Source organism: Aspergillus saccharolyticus, assembly GCF_003184585.1.
Source record: "Aspergillus saccharolyticus JOP 1030-1 unplaced genomic scaffold BP01scaffold_21, whole genome shotgun sequence".
NCBI classification, from domain to species: domain Eukaryota; kingdom Fungi; phylum Ascomycota; class Eurotiomycetes; order Eurotiales; family Aspergillaceae; genus Aspergillus; species Aspergillus saccharolyticus.
In genome coordinates this window covers 377,569-397,846 of record NW_020290631.1, presented here as the reverse complement: position 1 = coordinate 397,846, position 20,278 = coordinate 377,569, and the positions used below count along the sequence as shown (strand labels likewise).

Sequence of the window (20,278 nt, the reverse complement as noted above, 5' to 3'; positions counted from 1 at the left end):
TTGGTGGACTGGAGTCATTGGATACTCTTGTAGATACATCTGTGTCGGAATGCAATCGGTCGTGCTGCTTCTCTCAACTATACGTCGTCACACAGACCAAAGTAGGTGTTTGATTCTGGCTCAACCACCTTTTTAGGGTAGCATGAGTCACATGCGAGAGGAGTCTGCGTGCGAGACTGGGTATGCATGGGTTCTTGAGAAATGGGATGCGAAGGGAGCCCGGATTTATACACGCATAAATGATCGAACAAATGATTCCATTTACTCAGATTACTGCTTGCTGCTTCCCCCAGATCTCCTCTCCTTCCGCACCGCTAGGCATCACTATCTATAGTTCCGGATAAGGACCATGAAAGAGCGCCTGAACGGGGGGAAACTCCCGATCCTGAAGTGCCCACGCTGCCTCAATCAGCGCCCCATCGGGGATGGTGAGAATGGCGTTGAGAACCACGTTTCCCACCAGTAACAGGGTTCGAAAGTCGCCCAGCCAGTCATGCATCGGCTTGCCAAACTGTAGCACCCATATCGCTCCTTTCTAACAACCCACCAACGGTCAGTAAGAACGGATCAGTCAAGTAAGGTCGCCTACCTGTTCCGCAATGACCTTCAGTAGATGGGTGTACGTCGGTTTCAGGATGACAGTATTACTTGTCACACGCTTGCTCTGCACCGGGTCGAGATAGTCGAGAGCGAGCGCTTGAGCGTTCATGTCCTCGATGGAGCGGTTGATGGCCTCCATTTGGGCCTGCATAAGCGAGACGCTGTCTTCGTGGAGTTGAAGCGTGGAAATGGTCTTATCGAGAGCAATGACATTGGCGCCGATTCGAAGAAGGGAAACAATCAACGCATCGACCTCCGGTTCGGGTGCCGCAAAGTTTGGGCCGGAGACGGCGAGATGGCTATTCGTGGTTGACGGTGAGTTGAGTTCCGTAATAGGTTGTCCGAAAAGACCCAGAGCAAGGGCAAGCACGGCGAGGAATTGAAGATTGAGGGTTGTACGCATGCTGAGAGGCTGAAGAGGTTATGAGCGGATGAGCAGATGATGAAGCAAGGGAGCAGGACCTGGCGGGTTGAGGTCAGTTGTTGTTTGTTTTTGACTTACTGGGTGGCATTTGAAGATTATATAGGTTAGCATTGATTCATGTGCCCTACCGAGACAAGATATGAACCCAAGGCCCGTGATGGTATCACTTGCGGTACTTGCAACCTCTTCGTTTGTTACACCAATCTCCAACTAAGAAGTACGTGGATGTCTGTTCTTACTGTCTCCCAGGCTGGTCTGCAGAAATGTGAAAAAAAAAATGACAATAGAATGTGATCTGCCAAATACTCCGAAGATGCTACACTTATTACTGGCAAATAAGACCTTTGCACACACTTATGCCTTGCTATGCAGAGAAGCCTAGCGAGGCAGAATGTCGATAGCACTTACTCATGCCGAGCTTATCTACGATTCTGCCCAACAATGTACCAAGCACGAATAACAGACGATGGTCGCCACCGTTGGCCACCGCCATCACCGCGTGCGACGCAGCGCGATGAACAAGTACTTCTCGCGTGCGCAGATTGCCCGTCTTGAGCCCGAGATCAAGCGACTGGCTACTCAACTCTCTGAGAGCTCGAATTTGAAAGCTGGCTCCCCCGGGGCCCGCGTTGTAATTTGCAGAGGATCTTCACCCAAACCAAGTTCGAAGGAAGTGAGGGTTGTGGTTGTTTGAAGGAAGCTCGAGCAGATGGCTAGGTGGGCTTTGTCCGGCTCTCTAGAGTATCTGTGTGTGTAACGGCAGAGCAAGTTTGCTTGAAGAGGGCGGGAAATATGACTCCTTTCGTGGTTATGGATTCAATTCGATGACCAGCTCAAATGATCTTTTGATGTTCTCAACTTACGGTGGGGGGGGCGGGGCGGGGCGGGACGGAACGATCCGTTCGCGATCCTTTAGCCTGCGAGGGGGACATGTAGATCCACTCTCGACACTCTTGTATACAGGATAACTATCCCGGCGGAGTGTCGAACACAATCTTCCAATTGGAGTCAGGGGACACCTTCCTTTATTCATGATTTGTACCTTATACCATCAAGTACCTCTCCGGGTAGCCTAGCCTAGCTCACCACCAATGCGTGCCGAAAATCCCATGTAGATAATCCTCAGACATATCTCACGTGCGACAGGCCATCTTCTCCTATTACTACTTATCAGCCTAGTTACTAAGGTTCTCTAAACCGTGTAGTACTTCCACTCACTGCTGCCGTGCGGGCCCCATTGACCCCCAGACACCTCAGGCCAACCAACCACAGCCCCGTCCCGTGCTATGAATGCCCTCTCATCACCTCATCCCGGAACTTCATTCCAGATGACATCTGCATGACGCCTACCCAGTGAGAAACGAGCAAAAAAAGAAAAAAAGATTGCCGCGACTGGGACTCGAACCCAGAATCTGCACTCCACCCGCTCTCGAAGTCGGGGGCTCTGCAATGTTAATACCACTACACCACCGCGGCGATTGTTGGTGGTGTGTAACAGGAACTTGGAGATAGACCCGCTTTTTTTCTGCCTGAGGCTGCGGAACTCCAGGTGTCTGGATGCCTGGGGTTGGCCTTCGATCGAGACAGCGAACGAGTGTAGCCTCAACAGGTACCTCCCGGTCCGGAAGAGCCCTCCAAGCGGCATTCCAGGGCGGGGTTGAACCGCAACTGGACATATGCGCATATGTGCACTGTTGATGTTTCGGGATATGATTGGATATACCCGCATTAGGCTACAGTGCTTGCTCTATCGCGAACATGTACGCCCAGATTCATGCGGAAGAGGCTATCCTCTGTTGGACATTCGTAAAGGGCGGCGAGACCCAGTTGGTCCCCGACCCCGCCTGGTACAATAGAGCCTGTAGGGCTTGGAATGCAGAGTGCATCTACAGTATGCTGCATCAATTCCTGCCACATCGACTTCAGTTTCCCTCTTTGCAAGACATTCCACCCATCTCGCCTCTGCACTTCCCTCGATCCCCTCCACTGCCGAGCTGGGTCGAAATCTCATTTCCCAGCCTAGCACCACCAGATGTCTACAGTCCCGTGTTCAATACACCGTCTACCGTCTCAAACGATTCAATGGGATCCCAACCGCAGATTACTCAGTTCATCAAGCAATGTCACCATCTCCTGCCTTGCATACACCGCGAGACCTTCTCGGCCTATCCGTCGACAGTGGGACCCCCTCGATAGGTCTCTCGTTGCCAGATCGGCAACAGTGACCAGGACGAACGAATATCTTAAGTTCTTAGTCACGGGTGTTTCTGCGAATGGTAGTTGCTGCGCTTACTCAAAGCCCCCTGCCAAGGTATGTGAAGAGTCTAGTCCGACCTCAACCACGAAGACGAACATTCCCACGACAGGAGAACGTACTCAGAAACATGCAGGCGGCAGTCTGATGTGTCTTCTCACTCGACCATCGTCGTACAGGCACAATGTCAACGACGCCCTTTCCGAGTGCAGAACCCACGACATCTGGGCCATGACCCTCTTCCACACCTGCGCCACCGTCCTCTTCTTCTACCGGACTGAGCCCGAGTGTGCCGCGGCCCCCTCAATCGGACATCCACTACCCGCCTTGGAGCAGAGTACAAATCTGTTGATAACAATTTGACCGGTCTGCGTTAGCTTCCTGGTCTCTCGCGGTGGATGCTATCACCAACCCGATGCTGGTATCGGCGTGGTTCATCTGCACTCAAGGCTGGATTATTATCGTTTGGACTAGGATCTGATGTGTTGGTGTTGAAGCGCATGGGAAGGGAACCGGGGGGGGGGGGGGGGTGCGGTGAGCGGAGGTTTACAAGGGGGTTGTACATTGTTTGTAATCATAACTTGAATTCTGCATTTGTACACTATTGTGCAGTCCGGGGCAGGCTCAATGACGTTGCTGAGATGCGGAGTCAGACATGGTATAATGGCCTCTTGAATTCACCACCCTGACCATCGTACTATTTGTCCGCCCTGTCCTGCGTTCCCATGAGGGTTACAGTTCCCTGTAAACTACTGCTTGGAGAACGAACAGATAGACGTTATTATCACGTATCTTAAAATATGGATGATGAAGATATCAGAAGTGCGATTTAGAAGGTAGACAGCATTTGCGACACAGGCTTCCCCAGATGAAGGGCGTTGCTCTCACCTGACTTGGCATTATGCCTAACTATCTACTCATTACTAGTGTCATTGATTGTCAGGATCTGAGCAGACAAAGGAAATTGAGGGAGACTTATTCTGAATCACGGCAGCATCTGATGGTCGAAATCTACATGACCTACAGTATCTCCGTCGGGACTTGCCTGTACCACGTAGCCGGATGACAACCACGCCGACACTGAATGCATTTGCGGGCTATATCTTGCCAGATAGAACGTTTTCCTAAATTCCCGATCGCTTGGGCAGGAAAAAATCCCACCAAGTCGAGACAGGACGGTAGGGTAGATCCTCGAAAGCATTGTTCCTCTGTTGATCGGTGTGCCCCAACTGGAAAGCGATTGCATCTTTCGTATTAGGTACATGATTTCGCTCTCTCTTTCGACCAATCATGCCGCCAAGAGAATTGCTTTCTTCGTCATTCTAAAATCATATTAGCAGAGGCAATAAGCACTTGTGGGGTCTCATGTTCCGGGCATTTGCATTTCTGCCTGACGGCTACGTTATCTGTGGGTTCTTCACAACCCCTCGTGTTAACGGAGTCGGAGACTGAATGGCCCCCGACACGGTACCAAGTGCATCTAAAAAGATAAGCAGATAAACGTACAGTAGTCATCGACGAAACGATTAAACTGGGGCCGTCGGGGGGCCGGCGGCAATAAGTTAAGGCTTACTTGCGGCTCCACCAGCCTGCAGTAGACGGCCAAGAATGCCGGGCAAACCAGCGAATGCTTGGTCAAATCTTGATTCTGGACTTGAGGAGATGTGCAGTACGGTCCTGCTGACTGCGGGGTCAAGTAGAATCTGACACCGTGCTTGGGCCTTCGCCTCCTGCAAGACTCCTGCTGCTCCCCCATTAGGGTTAGTGCTCGCAGTGTCGATCTCTCAACGGTCAAGTGAATGGATGAGGGGCTAGAGAATAGACAGGGAATACTGTGAAAACTACAAAGTCGATCTCGCATTCTTCAAACTTCCTAGTGGCAAATCTCGGTGCTGCCGCGGAGAAACAAGCCAGCTGAGGTTATCCTCAACGATCCACCCCATTTACTTCCTTGAGAAATCCCTGCAACGCCCGCAATGCCCGCACAAGAGTCGCGCTGGGCTGATGCCCCTCACCAGCGTCCTGCAGACTCCACGGCAACTCGAGGTCGAAAACGTGATCCGCTCCCTGAACGGGAAAATACTGTACTTCCAGCCCCCGCCTCCGTAGCTTGGCCACGAGCCGTTCACTCTCGCCACAAGGGACCTCACGGTCCGCCGTGCCATGCACGAGGCACGTTGCTGGAAAGGCAGAAGTAAACGAGCCCCACGATAGCGGGAAAAGGGCCCTCAGACGACTATCCCCGTCGACTGCACGGTCCAGCCCCACCTGCACCACCCGCTCACTGAAACCCGACACTCCCGTCAGATAATCCAGAAACGCCCCTCCTTCCAGCATCGCGTAGAGCAAGGGGAGGCGTTTTCTCGTTCGAAGCTCTGCCTCCGATGCGGGAAAGTCCTCGCCCACGCTCGTCTCGCCTCGTGCGATCTGACGAGGGATCGCAGCCAGCAGGGATTGCCTTGTGGCTGGGTCCACCGGCGCTGCACTCGGCAGCGTGACGCTCTGCGCCCACTTCGAGCTACCGAGGTCAATCCATGGGTAGAGAAGCCAGAGCGCCCGGGGACGCGGCGGGAGGGTTCTCTCGTCTGTCTGCTGGTCGTGGTCGGAGGGTCGAGTGGAAAAGTGCAGCGCAGTGACCAACGCACACCATCCCCCGGCGCTGGCCCCGCCGAGAATTATCTGGTCCAAGTCTGCATTGCATCCCGGGTGGAGGCGGCTGAGGGATCCCCCAGCGACCCATTCATAGGCTGCGATCACGTCTTCGCGAGTGGCGAGTGCGGTGGATTCAGGCAGGACCCTGTAGTCCGCGGAGACCACAGTCCAGCTGTGCGACAGAGCGTAGTGGAGCAGCCAGCCGGGAATGGCGTTTCGACTTCCTGTTACCTTTTGGGGGGATGGTTAGTGGTTGAAGTGCCTTGTTTTTTTCTTTTTATTTGACGGACGTTGCGGCTGGAAAGCAATTAGGGCTTTTCTACCCGAAAGGTTGACTTACGAGGTAACCACCATGAAACCAGAGTAAAACAGGCTTAGCAGTGCGTGACAACTCCTTGTTTCCTGAAGAGACGATTACGTCGAGATGAATGTCTGTGGCATGATGGGTCTTGTAGACGTGGGTATGCTTGGTGTATGTTTCAGCAGCAGCCATAGTCACCGTGCGTTGCCTGCATGCAGGGTATTCTTGAATGATTATCTTCGAATTACACCTGAAAACTCGATCCAAGAGTCGCAGGCTCTACTTATGCATAGCGCCAATTCCAAAAAGCAGTTTAAGGTGTGGGGCAGGCATGAGACTAATTCGGTCAGGGGCCAGTTACAACACATGCCAGTCCCAAATCTAGTGTATTGGGCCTATGTCTCCGTACATGATTCCCCACTACATCCACTGTCTAATCACATCTTGCTCGACCCCTCGTCCCTTTTGTCGTTGTCGTGGCCATCAATTCCAGCGGAACTCAGTGCTGTTCACTGCTTTAGGCTTCGTAAACATCGATTTTGACTTTTAATGGTCGTGGGGAGTGATGGTGTGGTAAGCATCGTCAGCGTCGTCGCCACGCTTGTGAGGCGTGATGGTGTGATAAGCATCGTCAGCATCATCGCCGCGCTTGTGGGGGGTAATAGTATGGTAGGCATCGTCAGCGTCGTCGCCGCGTTTGTGGGGGGTAATAGTATGGTAGGCATCGTCAGCGTCGTCGCCGCGTTTGTGGGGGGTAATAGTATGATAGGCATCATCGGCGTCGTCTCCGCGCTTATGGGGAGTAATGGTGTGGTAGGCATCATCTGCATCATCACCTCGCTTGTGAGGCGTGATGGTGTGGTAGGCATCATCCGCATCATCGCCGCGCTTGTGAGGTGTGATGGTATGATAAGCATCGTCAGCGTCGTCGCCACGCTTATGGGGAGTAATGGTGTGATAAGCGTCGTCGGCATCGTCGCCGCGCTTGTGAGGCGTGATAGTATGATAGGCATCATCCGCATCATCACCACGTTTGTGAGGAGTGATGGTATGATAAGCATCATCCGCATCATCGCCACGCTTGTGAGGCGTGATGGTGTGGTAGGCATCATCCGCATCATCACCTCGCTTGTGAGGCGTGATGGTGTGGTAGGCATCATCCGCATCATCACCTCGCGCTGCGATACCCATCATCTCAGCAGCTTCTGACCGGGCTGCATGAACGGTGAGACCATCTAACAACCGTGAGCACTGCAATCTGAACTGGGACAGATCACATACCCTTTGACGGAACTGGAGCCGCAGCAACGTTTCCGGCCAGCAAGGCCAGGGTGACAAGGTAAAGCTTCATTTTCAATCTCTGACAGGATGAAGGAGTCTATGAAATGGAGGAACGTACGATTTACTTGTCGAGAGCACACACACGAGCGTTTTTATACACTCGCCCACGCCCGCAGTAAAGTATTCGGTGCTTCCAATCTGGCCGGCACGCACAGTGACTGGAGGCTCGCATTAGCGTATAGTCAACCTCAACTAATCTCACTTCTGCAACTAAGCAATTACAACCCACCAAGCCTGATCTAATCATTGGCGCTTGTCTATTGCAGACACTAGCCGTTGCAGAATCTGTTCTTCAGACCCTTTGAACTGATTCTCGGCCGGGCTGTTGTGCATGCACGGCAGCTGGACAAGGCCAATGGCAAATATGCCTCATCTATCTACCTTGTTTATGCATAGAGATAGATGCGTCTTCATGAAGATTGGGGTCATCCAGATGACTTAGTAGGCAATCTGACAGCTTCACAGCTACGCGAGTCCACGAATCACAGGATTCTTCAGGTGGGATCGCAGACACTGGGTTGAGCATTGGCTTTCTGAAGCAATATTTCGCAATCTTTCTATACGAATCTATGAATTGAGAGACCGATGGCAAATATGCCTCAAGTGATCCTGCATGTTGATCATGGTGAGATGATATCTTGTGAGTCTCTTAACTCCGGGCAACGGCTGAAGAAGTGGGATGCGTGAGCTCGGACAGCGGAGCCGCGGGGAGGGGTCGGGCTTTGATTGCGCAGAAGCGGCTTAAGCTTTCGGGGTTAGGGCCTGTGCTTTTCTGCACGGCCTGGCCTTCGGACATCCCCGCCTTTGCATCGGATTACAGGTTTATATCATATCATACCTTGCATGTACCCATCCAATCATCCGCGGTTGAGGACGATCTGTCCAATAAATACCACATGGGGCCCCAAGATGAGCTAGAATGTACTTCATCCCGCCCTCCCTCATTTACTCACCCTTGACAGAGTCACAATCCAGCCATCATGGAGACCAAGTTCGAGAAGTTGCCCCAATACGACGAGAGCCACTCGGACTCGACCAGTCTCTACTCGGAATCCGGAGGCCTCTTGGAGAAAGATGCCCCGATCCCGAAGAGAAAGTCTGCTTGGAGAAGATGGATCATGCCTGCCGGACACCTTGCCCTTTTATCACTATACAGCCTGATCTTCTTTGTTTTGATGCGACATGCACGCAGAATCGAGAAGCGCAATGAGCACGTCGTCTACTGTATAGTCCTGCCCCGGATACACGCCCCTCCCCCGACTTCTGTCCGCTGACTCTCTTCTAGCACCTGCCCAGGAGGCTGTCAAGTTGGAGGCAATGGAGTTCCGTTCGTGCGCCCTGCCCCCTCATCCCGTGAGTCATACGGACTAACAGGCCTCAAGAGGGACAGCTTCGAATCATCAGCCCCTACCAGGGTGACCCGAGTCCTGAATTGGATCAGGCCTGGAAGGAACTTCTGCAATGTACGTCCGGGTTGTGCGCCAACCTTCCCACACTTTTCGCATACCTCGAGCTAAACACCGTGACTAGACTCAAACATCTGGGTGACGGGGGAAGAGTTATCCAAGATCAACAAGACCTCGATCCCCGTCCCCGGGGAGGAGGACAAGTATTGGGTAGAGCTCAGTGTGGTGCACGAGCTACATTGCATTGTAAGATTCCCTGTTTCCAACCAGAAAAGAAGCGCGGCGGTCTTCCTCCTCTTTCCTTAGACTCAGACTCATCCGAACTCTCCTGATCGCAGAAACGTCTTCGTCAATACATCCACTCCGATTACTATTTCGCCAACATCTCCGCCGAGGACCGTCGCCTGAATGACCTTCATACAGGTACGCTACCCCTCTGACGCTTTCCCCCTCTCCCCGAAAAGAAATCTAGACACTAATAGACGACCATCATCCAGACCACTGCCTGGAGATCCTCCGACAGAGCGTCATGTGCCATGCCGACATCTCGATGATCACCATGACCTGGGAACCCACCAGCAAATACCCCGCGGCGGACTTCCAGAACGTCCACGAATGCAAGAACTGGGACGTGCTGTACGAATGGCAGAAGCAACGGTCGGTCGATATGATGAAGCCGGGCTTCTTGGTCCATCCTTACCTTGGTATGTGTTGAGTCTGCCCAAGACTCTTTGGTGGGTTGGGGCTAACGATGCAACGATGATAGGCGTGCCCTTCCCCGATGGATATTACCACGGCATCGGTGCTGCGGATCCAGAGAACGCGATTGGAAAAGGTGGGGAGGATATGGATTGATTGCGATTGCTCTTCTAGAGGGGTTGTCTGCGGGGAACTATGATAGAGGGGCTGGATGGTTCATACTGGTGGGAAGCTGCTGTGCTCCGGTTAAAGGGTGTAAAAAGACTTGCATGTTGGAAGGGTCTCGACAGGAATGTTTGTGGTGTGTAATGGACATAGGGCCCACCACGAATAAAAGAACCACAAAACGACCGCTTCAATAGACACATGAAGCAAATTCAAGGCGACTAGCTGAGCTGCACACTATCCACAGTCACTGCTCCCCTCATTTTGCACGGAAACACAACCTATTGGAAAGAATGACATTCTCGTTTAGCCCTAAAGGCTCGGGTGTGAAGGCCATTGATGATGAGCACTACATTGGTTTCTTCACCACCAGACAACGTGTCGAGCATACTGATTAGTTCGCTGAGTACAGCAATGAAACCAAGTCGTCTGCGGGATAGTATGCTAGATCAATGATTGCTACTTATGACTCGATCACTACAGCCAGCATACCACCCGGAGTATAGTACAATCCACTCCTCCGCTAAGCGACAGCAGCAATCGCCCGCATGAAGGCCGGACTCTCATGGCCCTGCACGACCTTCGAGATCGGGATGAGATGCGCCGCAGAGCCCTCCGGACTCTCCTGCAACCACCGAACATAGCGCTGTGTGACGCGCAACCACAGCGCCCTCTCCGTCGCACTCGCCTCCAAGCCCTGCCACACCCACAAGCGATCTCCTGCATCGAACAGAAAGACATCCTTGCCATCGAGATCCGACTTGCCAATGCGATCGCCCTCCTTGACCAGATCAAACGACAACGAGCCATGCGCATCACTGAGCCTGAACAACTTGCGCTGCCGGGGACTCTCTCCCTCCCCCTCCCCGTCCTCCTCCTCCTCCTCAGCCACCGCGCGCTTCCGCGACGACAAGGGCCGGGGACAGGTGAACGACAATTGCTCGACCTCCTTCCCCCCCAACATATCCACAACGACCTTCGACCGGGCCTCAAGCTGCGACAGCACCTCGACCTCGACATGCTTCGCCTGGGTCAGATCATGCACCACCTGCGCCGCCTTCCCCTTCTCCATCGGACTGCAGCGCCTCCCCTGCCAGACCCAGATCTTCTGGGTGGCATCCAGCACAAAGACATCCCGATCATCCAAACTGCGCCAGTCGGGCTCCACCTCATGCACAATCACCGACCCGGACCGTCCAGAGCCAGGATGCTTGAAGACGCGCAACAGCGTCTTCCTCTGCTCCTCTTTCTCCCCGTCCGTCGCGACCACATGCCGGAACCCGGACCGCACCCCGCCCGCCCGCACCGTCAGCCGCGGAAACAGACCCACAAACTCCGGCGAGGGATGCGCCTGCACCTCGCGGTGCTGCGTCGCCGCCCCGTGGAGATACTCATCCAGCTCGACCGTCTTGTACGCGGCGGTGCCGGCTTCGTCTTGGGTGGTTTTGCTGCCGAGCCAGAAGTAGATGTCGTGGTGGAGTTGCTGCTCGTGCCCCGCTTCTTTTTCTTGTTCGTCAGAAGAATCCGCATGGTCGACTTTGGTGCTATGCAGCACGATATAACTATCCCCATCGTAGAACTCCCCGTAGCGCTCCTTCGGCCACGCCACCACCTCGAATTGCTCGATGCGCCACACGTGTAGGCCCGGGGCGCGGCCGAGGGTGTCCGGCTCGCGCCAGGCGGGCTCGGTGGTGGCGGAGTTGTATTTGACTTGGTGGTCGAGGGCGCTGTTGATGAGTTCGACGTTGCTGTCTTTGAGGTTGTATTCGGGGGGGTGGACGAGGCCTTCGTGAGGGGGCATTTTGATGTGTATGATGTTTGATGAGACTCTGTGTGTTTGTGTGGTTGATTTCAGTAATTGTGAGTGGCTGGGATGTTTTATGGAGGAAAGAATTAAGTTGTTTGTTTCTTCCGTCAGGAACTGAACTTTAACTCTCCGTACAATTGATCGACAGCCGATGATAACATAAGGCGGATAAACACGTGATGTGGCGGGGGTGTGTGGGGTTTGACTGTGTGTTTTTTATAGTAAAGGTGGGGCTGTGTGGCTGGAAAGGGCAGATTAGATTGGCTGTGCCGCGGAAAAAGTGATGCGATGTGCCCTGCGGGATGCTGGATGGCCGGCTCAGGGCTAGAACTCTTTCCAATGCAGGGATCCTGCTTGACTAATTGGGGTTTTATGTGCATAATTCAGTCGTCTTGTTCAAGTTGATGTGGTTCTCTTGACTCTAAGAAGGTTGTAAAAGCCATCGTAAATGGTTTTACGCAGTAGGAAAAAACCCCATCCTCTCTCGCCGTCTACGCGATGACGGAGATGGAGCCGGACTGTTAGGCTGGGTGATTGTGCAGGGTTTCATTTGATGCTCATACCAGTAACATAACTGAGGAATCGTCTCGCTGATGCGGCCGCAAGGATACTTGTCCAGTGATATTATCCACCTGCCTTGAGCACTCGTGTCAATCTCTTTATTCAGTCAAGAGGCCACGCGTAAAGCAACGAAAGCCCCACCACCTGTCTCATGCTGGCAAGTTTCCCATCGTGATGAAGATGCTGGAAAAGGCAATCCACGCCGCCAGATACCCGTAGATTAGGGCAACAGGGCCTTCACTGGATAATGAGTCGGTTGGTGATATTAGGTCAACTCTTAAAGACTGACTGACTTTCTCCAGTCGACGGGCTAGATGATATATCTAAAAACCCACAGTAATGGGCTCAGAAGTCTATTGGTGGATCCAAGAGCTATAGTCAACCAGGTTTTGATATCCGATTGCTCAGTGGAGGTACTGTTGGCACTGCCTGGCACGGTCTCGATTGGCTTCGATTAATAGACGCATGACATGAGCTGCGTCACTTTGACCCTATCATCCCGAGCTGCAGAGCTCCAGCAAGGGAGCTGATATCAGGTCAATCCTTGCAGGAGGGATAGAGAGGTCACAATGAAACACTTCGCGAGAGTCGATTCTGTCATCAAGAGAAATCTTCAAGTACTGCACCACTATACCAGACTCTGGGTGCTCTCGAGCACAAATATCACTCATACTTCCATTTCGTCGCTTCCTATCACCCAAAACATTTAATCACAACGCAACCAGCGTCTTCTCTGGCTTACCCCAAATTCGAGGAGCTGAACAAGATCACACGCCGACATGCTCGACAAAGCGCCCTTTACCACTGACGCCGTCCGTGATTATGCTCTCAGCCTCGACGTGCTCCTGCGAATGCGCATGAGTAACGGTAAAAAAAGCCGTATCGCTCTTCTGCGAACTGTCTTCATACTCCCGCCACGGCTTACTGTTGTCCTCCTGAGACTCTGTCTGTCTCAGCCGCAAGGCAGTAAGCAAAGTACTAGCCGGCGAGTGATATACTGCTTGGCCGTAAAGGTGCTGGTTCTGCGAGTTAACGAAGAGTTGGCGGAAGGAGGCGACGCAGGAGATCATTATCGCTAGTGCCTGTAAGTACAGTACGCTAAAGAGGGGTAGGGATGCAACTTAAAGATCTAGGGCTAGCGAGACCTACCCGTCCCCATCTCAATAAAACTCCACATCCACAGCCAGGTCATATCCATATTGTGATTGAGTGCGTGATTGGTGACCACGCGGATAATCGCCACGGCTACGACGATGATCGTCGCGGCAAAGATGCCGAGGAGAATGATCTTTTTGGTCAAGGAGATGCGGACATTCCAGAGAATGAGAATGGGAATAGAAAGGACTGCGTCCGCAGATTAGCTGCAGCCAAACAAATAATCCTGGACAGTGGAGCTCACTGAGAAGATCGGTGACGACGTCCCCCGCGCAGTTGGCCCAGAAAGTCCCATTCTGCCACCGAATGTGGTACGGCTTGTTACATTGTTCTAGCACCCAAAGTTAGCGAGTCTCTCTCGTCTGCGAGCTGCTGAGTATTACCGAAAATAAATTCCACGCCGCCCAAACTACACTGGTAATCGATATCCCCCACCGAGACTACCCAAACCGCCAGGGTAGTCGCCGAGACGACCCACCACCAAACACGATGGTTGTGGATCTTCGATCCCAGCTTGTAGAAGAACACCAGAAAAGAAAACTTGACACACCAAAGGGTGGTGTAAAAGAGAAACATGAAGGGGGCTTCATATCGCATCACCGTATTCAACCGTGGTATAACGTCCGGCATAAAGGCCGCTGTGCCGGCGCCGAGTGCATACAGCTCGTAGAGTGTTGGTGATTCTACTCGCCAAACAATGCCTGTGATGACGGAAAGCACCCATGCAAGCAGCACGAGGAAGTCGTCGACGAAGAGCCGTCGAAAGGTCTTCAACCGGACGATGACGCGGGCTGCGACGAAAACCGTCGACGTCGCAGTAAAAGTCCATAGAACTCCCTGTGATATTACTTAGAGGCTGTACAGTATGAGAAGATGGGAGGAACGGACCATAAAAACAGGCTTGGAAACTTTAGCATCATGTAGACCTGTGAGCACTAACTTAGTGGACATCGTGAGATAAGTAAAGCTTTCTGCTTGCAAAGAGACAAGCGTTCAGTCGAACTCAATCAGATACACGTCAGTTCATATAAGTGGGCGAGATCTTATCCAGAGTCAAGCCATTGACCCTGTCGATCTTATTTGGGGGCGATGCGGCCGGTGCGACATTTATCACACCCGAGGGCTGTGCTCGAAGTGCGCTTCATAACTGTCGACCCTGTTCGATCATGTTTCAGAGATTGACAGTCTGGGGCCAAAGCCAAGGCCTAGAGTCCCCTCTTTCGGCAGTTGTGAGATGCGCATCCCTGATAACTGTTTGATGAGTGTGTGTGTTGGCTGCAAGACCAGATGAGTTTCCCATCGGAACAGCATCTGCCCCAGGCAGTCAGGCACTAAGACACTAAGGCATTACGGCATTAAGGCATCAAGGCTCAAGCCTCCCCAGATTCAGCCTTGTATGTACAATTCCGCATTCCAGCATCATCATGATGGAAATCACCGCCAAACCCATAATGACAACCATTGTGCCGCAAACAAAAGGCCCAAGTCGACACCATGGCAAAGCACAAATCAGACAAAGAGATCTGCGATTGTCCAAGACGCTCTCTCCTACCACAACTCAGTCGCAAGCCATCTAGCAGCCATGAAGTTGCCAGGTATAAATCTCAGCTCTTTGTCCACCAGTCTCCCTATGTTTCTCAAATATGTTTGTGACTCCATCGTCCCTCAGATGTATGCGCAATACCACATGGATTCAACCAGCCGCACAGCCAGCGAGCAAAGGGAGTCCATTGCGGGATCCGGGGAAGCACACGGCACAGAAGCATCCGCCAACGCTGCATCCTCGCCCACATCGCAGTCAGCGACAACGACAGTTCCAGGATCGTTTCCTCGATCGCCAGACCCATATCCCTCCAGATCGGCGTCTCCAGCTGCTGGTATATCCACCGTCACAAACTTCAACCCGGAAGAGTGGAGCGCCCCTATAGATTTCACCCCGGCTGACACCACCGTCATCAGCTTCCCTGACGACATGCACACCCAAGCCACCGCAACAGCCCGCTTCATCACCCACATCTACCACTGCCACGTCGGCGATTTAGACTGGGATAAAGTGACTGCCAATCTGTTGCAATGGTGCAGCATCGAGCAGAAGAAGCAGCGGCGGCGGCAGCAAAGTCATTCGATCCCATGGAGTTCGCGCTCCCCATGCCCCAAGAAGCGCAAGAACACTCCCATGGAGCAACTCAAGAAGCCACCAGAGTCGTTTACCACCACGACGACACCCCTCCACGCTCTCATCAAATGCCCCCCCTTCGTTCAACTCTTCACCGAACTCCACCCCACCACCTTCCCCGACCTCAGCAGCACCCACGCTGCGGATTGGGGGAGATTCATCCGCTACCAGCCCGGAGGAAGCCACCTCTTCCACGTCACGCAAGACATTGCCGAGATCCCTCCGCTTTTTCACGCCGCCATGAACTACGTGGAGCCAGAGTACGAGTCTAGCTTCGATTCTGGGAATGCAGGGGCAGTCGCAGCGGCAGCCACGCCAACAGCCAGGCCTGCGCCTGCGAAGAACTTATCGCAGTTCTATGCAGAGCACTATCCCCGTCGGCAGTGGAAGTGGTATTTGAATCGGCGGGCGGTTTGGGAGGTGACGGTGCCGGGGGTGCAGATTGGTTAGTGCAGTAGTTTAGCTGTCAGGATGCTGGCTGGGTGTGGTGGGATAGGTAGGTAGTAGCTTGGGTTCTTGAGTTACCTGGGTGTCGTTAGTCTTTGGGTCGTGCTAACTGGTTCTTCTGTAAGGGTTTTGCCATTGGCCTTGGTCGTGTCTCTTCCGGTGAGGTTGGATGAGAATTATTGTTGAAGTTTTGGCTTTTTTTTTTTTCTAGACTCTTTATGAGATAATCATGAATCTGGTAGTTATCATGTTCCTACCTATCCTCTGTATGAGATAATGGATACTGTAATTCTAGGACCTGGGAATCTTCTATTGTAGTTAGTATTACTGTTAGTCACCCGATATACTGTACTATCATCATTACCCATTACCTCCTCCCAGTGTATAAGAACCTCCTACCCTCTAATTTATTCCCTCAATTCTCTTCTTCTATAATCTGTACTCACCCGTTCGCAATAAAAAAGATCTTACTATCTTCTATCTTCTCTACTATGCTACTTCTCTTCTTTTTTTCTTATTATAAATTACAGCTATATCTTTATCTCTTATTATTCCTACTTCTAGAGCACAGACAACCATGACAGGTGAGTCCTCGAGTCAAATATCCTCATTATGAACGTCCAGAACCAATCTAGTCCAGACCAAAGTATATGTACATGCATTTGGAATCTCATCCGCCAATCAAATCGCTATGCAACACCTAACCCCCCGCCCAAAAGAGAAAACCCCGCCTATGTCATACGGGGCTGGAACTTCGGATTCGTCCGGATTCTCTCCCCATACTTCAGCAAGAATAGCGAGGTTGGCGCAAACGCGACCGCGATGAACGCCAGCAGACTATTGCCCCAGCCCAAGCCCAGCTTGTCATACAACGGACCCCCGCCCAGCGGGATCGTCGCCCCGAAGATCGACCGCAGCGCGAGCTCGGCCGACACCGCGCTGGCGGCGTACAGCGTGTATGAATCAATCAAGTAGACCTGCGTCACCAGGTGAACATAGTAGATGCCCGCGCCCACGAAGAATGTCCCGACGATCGGGATCATGTAGTGAAAGCGGTACTCGGCGGTCCAGCCATACCAAAACAGGCCGACCGGGACCAGACAGCATCCCAGCACGAGTGGCGGGAGGCGATCCTCGGGCTTCATTTGGCCGTGGATCCTCTCCTGCCTTTTCAGATAGCGGTCGGAGTAGTATCCGACCGTCACCTGTCCAAAGCAGAAGCCAAGGCCAAGCCCGAGGTAGGCGAGTCCCGCCTCGCCGGGGCCAAAGCCGTACACGTTCTCGAACACCTCGGTGAATGTGGTGAAGAGAATGTACATGTAGCTATACGTGACGGAGCTGTACAGCGTCACAATCAAGACAACGGGTGACAGCACGAGGAATTTGATCGGTCGCGACAGGGAAATCCAGAGAAGCTGGCCAGCAGTTTTATCGGTGTCGTATTTCGTCCGGTAGGGACGGCCGGTCTCTTTGTGCAGCTTCATGGCTTTGCGCTGTAGGATGGTAGGGGCGTATGTCTCACGGAGCAAGAGCAATGAGGCGACGGCAATCGCCGCACCCTATGTCTGTTAGGGGCATGGTCAGAGAATGCATAGAGCCGACTCACCAAAATGACCTCTAGCCAGATTGTCCATCTCCACCCAATGTTCTGCACCATGTATCCTCCATAGATCGGTCCAGTTACCATCCCCTGTATGTCGATTAGCTTCTAAAATATAACTTTTCGAATCGTTGCATACCATAAGTGGCCCCACTGTCCAGATGGTCATGGCTGTTCCGCGTTTTTCCATAGGCATCATATCTGCAACGAACCCTCCCCCAACAGTCACAGGCACCGAACTAGCGACCCCCATGATCATACGCGACACAATTAGCATCGGCATATTGACACTGGCCGCGCAGACCGCCGCTGCTGCTGTGAACAGTATATTTGCCGTGTGCGTCATGGGCAGCCGCCCAGTCATCTCAGTAATCGGTGTGAGGATGATGGGACCGATGGCAGCTCCCATCACATAAATCGTGGTCATGAGGGACTGAATCGACGAGCTGGTGACGTGAAACTCTTTCATGACGTCCGGCACGCCCGGCGAAAATACTGTGGAGACCATTGAGCTGAATACTGTTAGTCCAGTTTCCCGATATGTGCACAGAGAGACAGGAACCTACACATTAAAACTGCTCGCGGAGATCAGTCCTATAATAACCCATTTCCGCCAACTCGCCCAGTTCATTGGGTTTTGAGGATCGTAGGGCCCGTCCCAATGCACCAAGTTTCCACCTTCATTGTGAGAGAAATCACTGCTGTCGGCCGAGTAGATCGCTTGAGCTTCGACGTGGATAGCTTGCTTTTCAGCAAAGATGGTGTCTGCACTCTCAAGGCTGGATTCCAATTTCAAAGTATGGGAATACTCGAGGCTAGTTTGAAGATCTTCCGGCATGCTGACCCCGGCGATGTGGAGGGGGATAGGGAAGACGGATGGGATACACAAAGGAAAGCAGCCATGGCTTGATGAAGGTGATCAAGGGAATAAATAATCTGATAGCCAACTGAGAAGGCACAATGGAAGAAACTCGGTCAAGCAGATCTGTGGATAATCTCCGCGGTCTGAGAAGCAACGCGCGTCCACAAGGCGGATCTCCCTGGTATGTGGCCCTTGCTGTGCAATTGACTGGTTTTCCGGGAAGCTCCTCGGTGGTCTCTGGCCTCCCTAGTCGCCGAACCTACCTCATGTGCTCCGATGGGTCCTGACAGTGTGGTAGATACACGCTGTATGTATGACGACGGTGGTAGACCCCTTGCATGATCACTCGTTCCATGCGTGTTATCGGGCAGTTGGCTCACTCATTGGTTTCGGGTTCCGCTCCACTCGGGTGAACCCCTGGGCGGCCATTGAAACTTCTCCACCGATCTACAGGGCCTGGGTGAGCTGAGGACCCTTTTTTCCGTTAAGGCGAACTCAAAGATGGGAGTCGATAATTACAATGAAGCTAAAGGCGATTCAATAGTGTTCCTAGTCTCTGCTTGAATGTTGACGTGGTCACCCGCCATGTCCGACCTCGGGAATGCAAGTCTAACCCGAGTGAAACGACAGAGGGGATTATCGTTAGAAACCCGGGAACTCATATGTAGATTGAGATAAAGGCGTGACACATTTGATGCTTCGACCCGGCGAACTCATGACCAGGACCTTCAGCTTTAGCAGATGGATACATGTGATTTATCCACGGCCTATTGCAAGCAACGATCTTAGCTGTCAAAATATGTTAGTGTGAACCCTGTCGAAGCCTGCTTATGTTATGAACACCACGATAGCCCTCTGAAGATTTGTACGCCTGGTGCAGCAGTTGACGCCATCATTCCATGGCAGAAAGAGCACATGGTGGGATGAGTGGTGTGCAGGCGTGAATGCAGATCGGAGCAATCTGGAGTGGCAATAAGACATGCTTGATTGTACCGCACGGGTTAGCATCCAACCCTACACTATTGGGCGGCGCCCGGGAGATCTTCCCGGAGCAAAGAACCAACTGACACTTTGGGTTGCGCATACTAAGAAATTCGATCCCGTGGATTTGATCAAACATGCGGTAGATGTATCTTCTTGGTTGAAAGAATAATAGGGAGCATTGCTCTAGCGCGTGAAGCTGCACTCCATTGCAATTGGCTCATAATCATGGCAGGTAGAGCGGCTGATGGTGATCTTCGCGACCCACCAGTCCGCCAATATAATGGGACCCGATCTGCAGCCGGATCCGCAACTACAAGGAGCTTCAGCCCCGAGAGTTTGAGCTTAACGGACAATGTCGGGTAGCCGGAGCCAGGGACGTTGTTCTGGACCGGGGAAACAGGCAAGGGTCTTGGGGGTGTGTCCACCGGTCTCGGCGAGCTCAGTGCGGACGCGTGGCGTACAACGGGCTGGCGGAGGTTAGAAGCTTATTTCAAAGCTCCGAGTCTCATTTTTGAGTCGCCCTGTTGTTGCCAACTTGGTTGTTTGATGACTTGAGAGGATGCGAAAATGGCTCATGCAATGAGTGAGGTGGTAGTGGAGGTAGTGGTGGTCGCGAGAGCACCTCGAAGGACCACGATCTCCACACATATGGTCGAGACCGGTGTTATGTAGTCCTTCTCGTAGTCGGAATTCATGACATATCCAAGCGAGAGAGAAGACAGGTATCATCTGGAGGCTCAGAGGCACAATCACTGGACATTTTTTTTTCCAGCAGTGGGGAAGTTGTTGCACTGACGGCGGAAGTGGCGTCGCAGCTAAAGACGCCGGCGAGGCCCCGTGACTT

At 52.6% G+C, this 20,278-nt stretch overlaps 9 protein-coding genes and 1 non-coding gene across 10 annotated transcripts; 3 read left to right on the top strand and 7 right to left on the bottom strand.

Moving 5' to 3' along the window:
- Nucleotides 1-328: 328 nt before the first annotated feature.
- Nucleotides 329-1,003, bottom strand: BP01DRAFT_383801 (uncharacterized protein; the record flags this gene model as incomplete). The annotated part of the gene is made up of 2 exons (XM_025577449.1): nt 329-535; nt 590-1,003. 2 exons carry the CDS (start codon nt 1,001-1,003, stop codon nt 329-331), a joined length of 621 nt encoding a protein of 206 aa, XP_025430291.1.
- Nucleotides 1,004-1,490: 487 nt separating this feature from the next.
- Nucleotides 1,491-3,641, top strand: BP01DRAFT_383800 (uncharacterized protein; the record flags this gene model as incomplete). Its single annotated transcript, XM_025577448.1, has 2 exons — nt 1,491-1,655; nt 3,336-3,641. The coding sequence occupies 2 exons, from the start codon at nt 1,491-1,493 to the stop codon at nt 3,639-3,641; spliced, it is 471 nt and encodes a 156-aa protein (XP_025430290.1).
- Nucleotides 2,409-2,500, bottom strand: BP01DRAFT_t197. Its single transcript has one exon. It is a non-coding gene; the product is annotated as a tRNA-Arg (tRNA).
- A 1,563-nt stretch (nt 3,642-5,204) lies between the features above and the next one.
- On the bottom strand, nt 5,205-6,423 carry BP01DRAFT_383799 (alpha/beta-hydrolase; the record flags this gene model as incomplete). The annotated part of the gene is made up of 2 exons (XM_025577447.1): nt 5,205-6,161; nt 6,271-6,423. The coding sequence occupies 2 exons, from the start codon at nt 6,421-6,423 to the stop codon at nt 5,205-5,207; spliced, it is 1,110 nt and encodes a 369-aa protein (XP_025430289.1).
- A 354-nt stretch (nt 6,424-6,777) lies between these two features.
- Nucleotides 6,778-7,582, bottom strand: BP01DRAFT_424351 (uncharacterized protein; the record flags this gene model as incomplete). The annotated part of the gene is made up of 2 exons (XM_025579691.1): nt 6,778-7,466; nt 7,513-7,582. The coding sequence occupies 2 exons, from the start codon at nt 7,580-7,582 to the stop codon at nt 6,778-6,780; spliced, it is 759 nt and encodes a 252-aa protein (XP_025430288.1).
- An 862-nt stretch (nt 7,583-8,444) lies between these two features.
- On the top strand, nt 8,445-9,983 carry BP01DRAFT_392828 (oxidase ustYa family protein). Its single transcript, XM_025578176.1, has 7 exons — nt 8,445-8,796; nt 8,858-8,899; nt 8,955-9,035; nt 9,103-9,224; nt 9,317-9,401; nt 9,476-9,682; nt 9,745-9,983. The coding sequence occupies exons 1-7, from the start codon at nt 8,553-8,555 to the stop codon at nt 9,831-9,833; spliced, it is 870 nt and encodes a 289-aa protein (XP_025430287.1). The 5' UTR covers nt 8,445-8,552; the 3' UTR covers nt 9,834-9,983.
- Nucleotides 9,984-10,212: 229 nt separating this feature from the next.
- Nucleotides 10,213-11,786, bottom strand: BP01DRAFT_357929 (gelsolin/scinderin family protein). The gene has a single exon (XM_025575308.1). It carries the CDS (start codon nt 11,641-11,643, stop codon nt 10,366-10,368), a length of 1,278 nt encoding a protein of 425 aa, XP_025430286.1. The 5' UTR covers nt 11,644-11,786; the 3' UTR covers nt 10,213-10,365.
- Nucleotides 11,787-12,877: 1,091 nt separating this feature from the next.
- Nucleotides 12,878-14,316, bottom strand: BP01DRAFT_401389 (uncharacterized protein; the record flags this gene model as incomplete). Its single annotated transcript, XM_025578607.1, has 6 exons — nt 12,878-12,900; nt 13,136-13,285; nt 13,360-13,554; nt 13,610-13,696; nt 13,749-14,156; nt 14,292-14,316. The coding sequence occupies 6 exons, from the start codon at nt 14,314-14,316 to the stop codon at nt 12,878-12,880; spliced, it is 888 nt and encodes a 295-aa protein (XP_025430285.1).
- Nucleotides 14,317-14,947: 631 nt separating this feature from the next.
- BP01DRAFT_383794 (uncharacterized protein) lies at nt 14,948-15,991 on the top strand (the record flags this gene model as incomplete). The annotated part of the gene is made up of 1 exon (XM_025577446.1): nt 14,948-15,991. One exon carries the CDS (start codon nt 14,948-14,950, stop codon nt 15,989-15,991), a length of 1,044 nt encoding a protein of 347 aa, XP_025430284.1.
- A 637-nt stretch (nt 15,992-16,628) lies between these two features.
- Nucleotides 16,629-18,871, bottom strand: BP01DRAFT_343195 (MFS transporter). Its single transcript, XM_025573505.1, has 4 exons — nt 18,155-18,871; nt 17,728-18,100; nt 17,595-17,678; nt 16,629-17,547 (listed from the first exon to the last, which is right to left on the bottom strand). The coding sequence occupies exons 1-4, from the start codon at nt 18,424-18,426 to the stop codon at nt 16,720-16,722; spliced, it is 1,557 nt and encodes a 518-aa protein (XP_025430283.1). The 5' UTR covers nt 18,427-18,871; the 3' UTR covers nt 16,629-16,719.
- Nucleotides 18,872-20,278: the final 1,407 nt, after the last annotated feature.